Raw genomic sequence first — 9181 nt, 5'->3', positions numbered from 1 at the left:
GATGGGGGTGACTGGGGTGGGAAGGGCTTGGGATGGGGATAACTGGGGATGTGGGGATGGGGTAAGTGGGATGGGGGTGCTGGGATGGGAGTGGGAAGGGGCTGAGGCGGTTGTAGGTGCTGGGGGGTTTGGGGTGGGGGTTTCTGGGGTGCAGCGATGCCCCCCCAGCCCGCACAGGGCACACGGGGGGATGGGCACCAGTGATGGGTGTGGAGGAAGGCGACTGGGAGATGTGGAGCTGTGGGGAGCAGCCAGGGATCATGGAATGGCTTCAGGGGACGAAGCTTTGGGTGCTGCTGTCAGACCCCCTGAGCCCTAAAATCCTACCTAGGAACCCCCAAAGCTCCCCAGGATACCCAAAACCCTGCTTGAAGTTCCTGATATCCTCCCCAGGACCCCCAAATCCTACCTGGGATCCTCCAAAATGCTTTCCAGGAGCCCAAAATCCTATCGAGGATCTGGAAATCCTCCCCTGGTCCCCCAAATCTTAACTGGGATCCCCAAAATCCTTCCCAGGAGACCCGAATCCTATCTGAGACCCCCTAGAATCCTCCAGTAGAACCTTCCAATTCTACCTGGACCCCTAAAGTTGCCTCCAGGGTGATCTGGGAAGGGAAATCATGGACTGGTTTGGGTTGGAAGGAATCTTGGAATTCACCCAGTGCCACCTCCTGCCATGGGCAGGGACACCTTCCACTATCCCAGGCTGCTCCAAGCCCCATCCAGCCTGGCCTTGGACACTTCCAGGGATGAAGCAGCCACAGCTCCTCTGGGAATTCCATTCCAGGGTCTCCCCACCCTCCCAGGGAGGAATTCCTTCCCAATATCCCAACTAAAAGCCCGGTTTACCAAGCCAGATGTCATTGTGGGTGCTTGGAGGGGCTCCCAGGTGGGAAGGAGGCAGGGAAGGGAGCTATCCCTGTCCCACAGCTCCTGCAGGGAGAAGCTGTTTGTGCCTGGGAAGGTGTTGCAAGTATTGTCCTGGTGCTTTTCCAGGGCAGGGCTGGAATGTGCTGCTGGAGGTTGTGTAACAGCAGCACAGGTGGGTGTTGGGCTGTGGGGCTCCGGGGATTCACACTCCTTTTGTGTTCCAGGACACTCAGGAGAAGGACAGAGCCATCCCCCCCGAGAGGGCAGAGGAGGCAAAGCTCAAGGCCAAATATCCCAACCTGGGCCAGAAGCCCGGGGGCTCCGATTTCCTCATGAAGAGGCTGCAGAAAGGGGTATGTGAGTGTCCCTCGTGGGACAGCCCGCGGGATCAGCCCACAATTCCCCCTCCTTCCAGGGCCTGCCTTGGCTCTGGATCCCCCCAGCAGATCCCACTGTGTCGCTACACTCTGGCCTGAAACCTGGGAAAAATCCCTGAACTGCAGAGGTGGAACGAGTGCTGGATCCCTCCCTGGGGTGCTCCAGGGTTGAGGTTTTAGCCCTGGTTTCACTTTGCTGGCCCAGGGGCTCGGCTGCACCTGCACTGCAAAGCCAACCCTCTCCCTGTGCTCCCTGGGAGTGCAATTAAATCCCTCAGGAATGGGATGAAATCCCTCTCCAGGAGCCCTCTGTGCCCTGCTCGCTTTGGCCCTGCTGGCTCCAGAGACAGAGAGCACAAACCCCTCCCAGGCTGATGGCAGCCACTGCCTGTGTCCCCTCCCAGGGCCATTCCCAGTGCTGCCATTCCCAGTGCTGCCATTCCCAGTGCTGCCATTCCCGGTGCTGCCATTCCCAGGGCCATTCCCAGTGCCATTCCCAGTGCCATTCCAGTGCTGCCTGTCACAGTGCCGTTCCCAATGCCGCCATTCCCAGTGCTGCCATTCCAGTGCCACCATTCTCAGTGCTGCCTTTCCCAGTGCCCTCCAGGTGCCACTCCCAGTGCTGCCGTTCCCAGTGCTGCCGTTCCCAGTGCTGCCATTCCCAGTGCCCTCCAGGTGCCATTCCCAGTGCCATTCCCAGTGCTGCCTTTCCCAGTGTCCTGGTGCCATTCCCAGTGCTACTGTTCCCAGTACTGCCATTCCCAGTGTCCTCCTGGTGCCATTCCCAGTGCCATTCCCAGTGCCGCCTTTCCCAGTGTCCTGGTGCCATTCCCAGTGCCACCATTCCCAGTGCTGCCACTCCCAGTGCCCTCCAGGTGCCACTCCCAGTGCCATTCCCAGCTCAGCACAGCATCCCTCTCACCCCCTGTGCAGGGTTTGGTCTGTCCTGGCCCTTCCCTGTCCTGGCTGTTCCCAGCTGTCCCTGTGCCGTGATCCCAGGACTGCTGTGGGAAGGAGGGGTGTGGTGGCCGTGGGGAGTGGCCCTGGCTGGATTCCAGGTGTCCCCAAAGCTGCTCCATCCCTGCCCTCCTCAGGGCACAGGGAGGAGAACCAAAGGCTCCAGGGTTGGGAGAAGGGCAGGGAGGGCTCAGTCCCTGAGCACCAGCACGGGCAAAAGGGGCTCAACTTGGGGAAATGACTGAATTTATTATCCATCAAAGCAGAGTAAGTGTAATGAAGTAAAAAATCCTAAAATGAAGTAAAAAATGAAGTAATGAAGTAAATGAAAGTAAATGAAGTAAAAGAAAATGAAGTAAAAAATCCTAAAAAAGCACCTAGAAGGTGGGGGGTTCTCTGCTCCCCATGGGCTGGCAGGGAATTCCAGCTCGAGCACTTGGAGCTTCTCCAGCCCCTCCTTCCTCCCTGAGCTTGGTGCCCACAGGGTCTCTCACACATTCTCGCTCCTCTGGCCACAATTCCATCTGCACAATCCCCTTTTCCCCTCCTGGTTCTGGTATTCCCAAGGCTCAGCCCTGGCCAGCAGCAGGTCCATCCCAAACCTGGCTGTGCACACCCAGTACAGGTTTTTTATCAGGACTGGGCTCCCTGAGGACACCTCGGGACAGAACCAGGCTCTGCAGCCCTCCCTGTGCCCGGCAAAGCCCTGTCCAGCTCTGGCCCAGGCTCTGCCCTGGCTCCAGCCTCTGCAGGGCAGTGGGATGAGGCTGTGCTGGGAAGGAGCAGAGTGCTGGGGTCATGTGATGTGATGATGTGATGTGATATGTGTGTGATAAGGCACTGAAATGCCCTTTGAGCTGGGAGGAGCCCCCAGGCTGTCCTTGCAGGCAGTGCCCTGCAGCTGTTGGGAGCTGGATGGTCCTGGCAGCAGCCAGGATGTGTTCCCTGGGGCAAAGTCCTCCTCTGTCACCCTGGCTCATCATCCCAACCCAGAGGATCCTCTCGGGCACTGGCACCTGGCTCTGCTGTGCCTGCCCTCAGCATTCCAGAGGCTCTGGACTGGGACCAAATCCCTGTTGTGCAAAGGCAGAGTAGGTCAAGGCTGGTCCCAGACAGCCAAAGGTCCCAGAACCTGTCAGTGTGTGAAAGGGATGCCTTGAGTCAGGAGCTGCCACCCAGGGCTGGGCTGAGTCACTGGCCCTTGGCCAAAGGCCTTTTAAACCAGGCCAGACTCACTGCTTGGATTTCCCCCTTGTGTGGCGTTGCCATGGCCTGGTTCAGAGCAATCCCAACACGCCCTAAAGGATCCTCATGGCTCTGCTGTCCCCATGCTCCTGCACACCCAGTAACCCAAACACCTCCCCCTCTCGCAGCAAAAATACTTCGACTCTGGTGACTACAACATGGCCAAGGCGAAGATGAAGAACAAGCAGCTGCCAAGTGCAGGGCCTGACAAGAACCTGGTGACAGGAGACCACATCCCCACGCCCCAGGACCTGCCTCAGAGAAAGTCCTCGCTCGTCACCAGCAAGCTGGCGGGGTAGCCTGCGCTCCCAGCTGGGGGCTTCCCTCTTTTTGTTTCTTTTCTTTTGGCTAAATGGATTGAACTTCACTGTACCATAGGGACGGGAGCACCAGAACCCACGTAGTTGTTTGAGTCTTTCCAGCGAACACACCCCAAACCCGAGCGGGGAGGGCAGGGTTGGGTTGGCCCTTCCCCTCAGCGAGGCTTTGCCTTAATTTTCCTGCTGTTTGAAACCATCCCAGAGCCACTGGAATGCTGCCTCCTCGCTGGGAGAGCCCCGGGAGGAGCAGGAGAGGGCTCGGGGGAGGCGCCTGGAGGAGGGGAGAGCACAGGGCTAAGGCGTGGGAAGGGATTTCAGGTGTTGGGGGTCTGCAGAGACCGACCCAGCTGGGCAGGAGATGTGATCCCACGTCTGACAGGTGTGACCCCAGGTCTGGAAAGTGTGATCCCAGATCTGGGAGGTGTGATCCCTGATCTTGAAAATGTGATTCTAGATCGGGCAGGTGTGATCCCTGATCTGGCAGGTGTGATCCCAGTCTGGAAGCATAGTCAGGTGTGTGCATTAGAGCTTCAAAGTGAAGAAATTGGCTGAGATGAAAATCCCGGGGGTTGTTGTTGGGCTGAGCTGCCTGGGGTTTGTCCCTGGCTCAGCTCACAGGGACAACATGTCCAAGGGGTGTGAGAGGGGGGTTGGGCAGTGTTTGAAACATCTTGTGGCTGGTTTGGGGGTAGAGCCCCAGCACAGCTGCCCCTGAGCGTGGCGTGGCTGGCAGGGCCTGACTGAATTTGGCCAGAGGGGCTCAGCCAGAGGCTCAGCTGCCCCGAGGCCGTGGGGGCAGTTTCTCTGTCCCTGGGCAGTTCTGCTCAGTGAGGCTGTGCCTGGCCAAGGGGGAGATGAGAACTGAGCTCTTCTCCTCCTGCCAGGGAGGTGGGAGAGGTGGGAGCTGAATCCATCAGGGAGCTGGATGCAGCAGGAGCTCAGGACACAGCAGAGCCCTGCCTGGGCACCTGCAGCCCCTGCCTGGTGCCAGACCTTGGTGCTGGCAGAGCAGGAGCAGCAGCAGCCAGGGAGAGGGATCTGTGCTGCTGGAGCTGACAGTGGAGGGAGAGAGGCAGGACTGGGGGTAACCACCCAGAAGGGGGAAAAAAGCACGAGAGACAGGAATTTGAAGGGCGTTGAGGCAACCCTGTGTTTTGAAAGTGTTGGGCATCCCAAGCTTGGATTTGTGGTTTTTTCTCCCATTTTTTCCCTTTTTGTGTTCTCTTTGTTTCAAGCCTGGGAAAAAAAATAAGAAAACCCCCAAACTAACACCAACATCACAACAAAAAAGCCCCGAACCCAACGACCTGTTGCTGCAGCCCTGCAGAACCACGCATGCTGGGGGTGGCACTGTCCCCACCTCGTGCCCTGGATCCCAGTGGCCTTTTCCAAGCAGTGGGAAATGCGGGCACGCCTGTGCCAGGGCATCACGAAACTTGCCCCAGTTTCAGCCCCGTCCTGGAAGCACAAGGGCCAAAGGAAGGGAGGCAGCAGGTGAAGGATGCCCAGGCGTTCCCGGGAAGCTGTGTCACCCTCGGGAAGCTGTGTCACCCTCGGGAAGCTGTGTCACCCTCGGCACTTTCGTGTCACTGGCCGAGGTGTCGCTTCCCCAGGAGAGTGTTTGCCGAGGGTGTGCTGGAATGTGTGTCCTGGATCCTGCCGACAGAAACAGGCTCTGGTGGCCCTGGGGCTGCTCCTGGCCGCTCTGTGGGGAGGGGACGAGGAGTGTGGTGGGATTGGGACCTGCCCCTTGCACCCACAGGTTCCTGCTCTGGCTTCCAGCACTTTCCCAGCCCCTGTGTGACTTGGCCGGGGCGGTGGCTGCACACCCTCCGTGGATGTCTGGCTGTCTGTCCTAGCCACGTTGTAAATAGATACAAATATATAAAAATATATATAATTTTTTACATGTTCACCTCTTCTGGAGTGCTGTGCTTGCTTTTTATTAAAACAACCCCCAAAAGGGGAAATAAAACCCGAAAGAGGAAATAAAGTGAAGGATGCAAAGGGGTGTCGCTGCTCCGGGGCTGTCCCTGTGCTGGGGGGAGACAGAGGGAGGGGACAGCCCCCCAGCCGTGTCCTTCCCTGGTTTTCCAGGTGTGCTTGTGCAGGAGGGAGAGGGGATTGGACACCACAGGATGAGAACCAGCAGGAGCAGCTCTGACCAGGGGTGGTAGCCATGGAAGGGGGTCATTCCCATTCCCATTCCACCCCAGAGCTGGATGGGCAGTGAAGGGGAGGGGGATGATGCTGGCAGCCCCCTCCCCACCTCTCACGGTGCTCGATGGGAGAGGGGAGTTTGGGGTCTCCCACCTTTGGGGCCAAGCCCCACCTTGGCTCACAGCGGAGACTGGGGACACAGGGGAGGGGTTTTATCCTCTTGTCCTCAGCACGAATCTCTGCCCAGATTTGGGAGCTCCAGCTGCCCTCCCCCACAGGGACATCCTTCCACACTGTCCCAGCGTGGCCACCTTTGTCCCCACTGTCACCCATCAGGGTCTCTCCAGGTGCCTTCTGAGGTGCCAGAGCATCCCTGGGGTGCTGGAGCACGGCCACTCCTGCCTTTCCCACCTCCAGGAAGCCCCATGTGGCCTCAGCATGGCCACCCCCCCTTCTCTCCCCACTGTCGGCCACCCTGGAGGCTTCACCTCTGGGATTTTCAGCCCTGCCCGTTCCTCAGTCCCACCTTTCCTCTGGAGCTCACCAGCCCAGCCGGGGGTGTCACTGGGCTGGGCCGTGCTCCCCGGAATCCTCCGATCCTCCCGAAGCCTCTGTATCCCAGATTCCCCAGGAGTGGCCATTCCAGAGCCCCTGGAGCCCACCCCGGTCCCCAGGGACACGCAGGGACCCGCAGGAACCCACAGGGAATGAGCAGGGACGCGCTGTTCCAGCCCGGGCCGTGTTTGTGCTAAAGATTGGCACTGCCTCACAAAAATGTGCTGGGCGCTGCCAGAGCTCCCTGTTATTGCTCCGGGTGCCAAGAATTTGCTTCCCGACAAGGACACATTCCTTGGGGCCACGAGAAGGATTTTGAGAGGGACGAGTTTCGTCTTGCTGGACCCCCCAGCCACGCTCGTGCCCTGGTTTGGGGGGGTGGCAGCAGGGACAGGAGCTGGGGGGGTGAAGGGACACCCGGGGGGGATGCACATCCCTGGTTTTTGCAAGATCTGGGACATGAGAGCTCCGGGCCATTGGGATGGGGCTGTGCCCTGTGCTCACCACAGCCTCCCCCGCTGCTCCAAACAGAGCTCAGTGATGCTCAGGATGGGGACAGAGGCTTGGGTTTGCCGCAGTTTGTCCCCAGAAATGCTGACCAGAGAGGGGCTTCTTCCTGGTGGCAGCTCTCAGTGCCTCCCTGCAGCGCAAAGACCCCACGGGAGGAGCTGTGCTCTCCCAGCCTCTGGCATTTCATCCCCACCTCTGGGGCTCCCCCCACTGCCTGAACCCCGAGGCACTGGGATCTCCTGCCTGCAAGACGCCTGCTGGGATGGAAAGGACTTTCCTGGGTCCCTTTTGGTGCTGGCGGTTCAGCACAGAGCCCACCCTGTGCTGCGAGGGGAAACCAGACCCCCATCCTGTGGCCCCTGTGTCTCACCCTCATCACATCCCAGTTTGGTGATGCCACTGGGCAATGGGGGCTGGGGGCTGGTGTCACTTCCCAGGTGGGAGCCTGGGCTCCAGTGGGTACTTTGGTGGCCTTTGGTGGCACAGAGAGGCCCCAGCACATGTCCCTGGGCACCTGAGTGCCATCAGGGCCTGCAGGGAAACCCATTTGGGGGGTAACTGTGATTTCAGGGGGTACCAGACCCCAATTTCCGGTGTTTTGGGAGGCATCAAAGAACTCCAAGGCTGTTGAGCTGCAGCGGTCACTGGCTCTCAGGTGGGAACGGCCCCAGGCCAGCCCTGCAGGACAGCAGAGCCTTTGCCCCCATGCCCACCTCTCCACCCGGACTTTCTGGGAGGTGGGAATGGAGCAGAGCCCTGGAAAGGGGTCCAGCAAAGGGGTGTTGGAGATCTCCCGTCCTTCCTCACTACCCCAGGGCAAACCCATGGCATTCCCTGTTCCTTGAGGGTCTGATCCACCTGCACTGGCACAAACCCCTGAGGCTTCTTCCCCGGCCAAGCTTTGCCCAAAACAGGGCAGATTTTGAGGGCATCAGGCTCAGTCCCAGGGGTGCAGGAGGGGCCTGGGGCCAGGGGAGACCAAAATTGACACCCAGAGCCCCAAGGATGCCGAGACTGACCCAGGTGACCCCGGGGTGACCCACGCAGGCAGTGGGTCCTACCAGAGCCCCGAGGACACGGGGAATGCTCTGATCTGACACCCCTCAGAGCCGATGGGCACAGGGGGGTTTCAGTCCTGGGAGAGATGTGGGACAGCCCACCAATGGCTGGAAGCAACGGGGCAGTTCCCCATGAACATCCAGATAAGCGAGCCAAGGTTGGAATGGGCTGGAACCAGACAGATCCAGGTGGGATTCCTGAGAAGCACGGAATGGTTTGGGTTGGAAGCATCCTTTAAAGGCCATCTACTGCAACACCTTCACCAGAGCAGGCTGCTCAAGAGCTCTGTCCTTCCCGACTTGGAATGTTTTAAGGGATGGGGCATCAACCACCTCTGGGCAACCTGTTCCAATGTCTTATTACCCTCAGAATAAAACACTTCTTCCCTATACCTACCCACTTTTACAGTCTAAATCTACCCGCTTTTTACTTTAAAGCCATCACCCCTCTTGCTGGTGCAGTCTCACGGATGGCACTCCGTAGTCTCAAAACCTTTTTAGTCCACACCAGCGAGGCTGTGCCACGAGGCTGTGCCCTGCACCCTCAGCCCCGCGCCCGGGGATGCTTTGTGCTGCAAACCCATGAACGAAGCCGCGGCTGAGCCGGGGAGGGGCACACGTGGCCCGGGGAATGAGGATGGTCCCTGGTGCTGGGGGGGCTTTGCCTTGGGGGATTCCAGCCCCCGCTGTGCTGGGAGGGCTGAGGGAGGGGGTACCAGCACGGCACTGCCGAGGAGCTGCTGCCCGGCACCGGGAAGAGCCGGGGACACCGGGAGGGGGGTACCGGGCTCGGGGAGCGGAGGGGGTGGTCCCTCTTTTGACTCTTTCTCAGCCCAAAGAGCCACGCCGGCACCTCGCCAACTCCAAGACAAACGGAAGCGGATGTAGAAAGAGGCCGGTCCCGTTCCCGCCCTCGCCCCGCCTCTGCGGCGTCACCGCCGCCGGTATATAAACTGGCCGCGCCGGTCCCGCCCGCACGCCGCCGGCCGCTTACACCGGGCGCCATGTTCGCCGTGAAGCCGAAAGCCGTCATCGGCTTCAACCTCTACTGCGGCGGCTCCCCGGCGCTGAGCCCCGCCGAGCCGGGGGAGCGCCCGGGCCCCGCGCCCGCCGCCGCCGCCGCTGCTCG

General features: G+C 59.9%; 2 protein-coding genes across 3 annotated transcripts in view; both read left to right on the top strand.

Moving 5' to 3' along the window:
- ENSA (endosulfine alpha) overlaps positions 1–3844 on the top strand; it is a 4288-nt gene extending 444 nt beyond the window's left edge. For both annotated transcript variants that reach the window (XM_042034503.1, XM_042034504.1), the window contains exons 2-3: positions 1095–1223; positions 3578–3844. In XM_042034503.1, the coding sequence (XP_041890437.1) occupies positions 1095–1223; positions 3578–3748 (300 nt within the window). In that variant the 3' untranslated portion in view covers positions 3749–3844. The remainder of the gene's footprint in view (positions 1–1094; positions 1224–3577) is intronic.
- A 5192-nt stretch (positions 3845–9036) lies between these two features.
- The window catches only part of MCL1 (MCL1 apoptosis regulator, BCL2 family member), a 4764-nt gene continuing 4619 nt past the window's right edge, over positions 9037–9181 (top strand). The window contains exon 1 of the mRNA XM_042034464.1: positions 9037–9176. Coding sequence (XP_041890398.1) covers positions 9057–9176 — 120 coding nt within the window. The 5' untranslated portion in view covers positions 9037–9056. The remainder of the gene's footprint in view (positions 9177–9181) is intronic.

Source organism: Corvus kubaryi, unplaced genomic scaffold, assembly GCF_017639235.1.
Source record: "Corvus kubaryi isolate FWS band 111438036 unplaced genomic scaffold, C.kubaryi_AGA036_p1.0 37373, whole genome shotgun sequence".
NCBI classification, from domain to species: domain Eukaryota; kingdom Metazoa; phylum Chordata; class Aves; order Passeriformes; family Corvidae; genus Corvus; species Corvus kubaryi.
The sequence above is the reverse complement of the archived record's forward strand: the minus strand, read 5'-3'. Positions and strand labels throughout refer to the sequence as shown.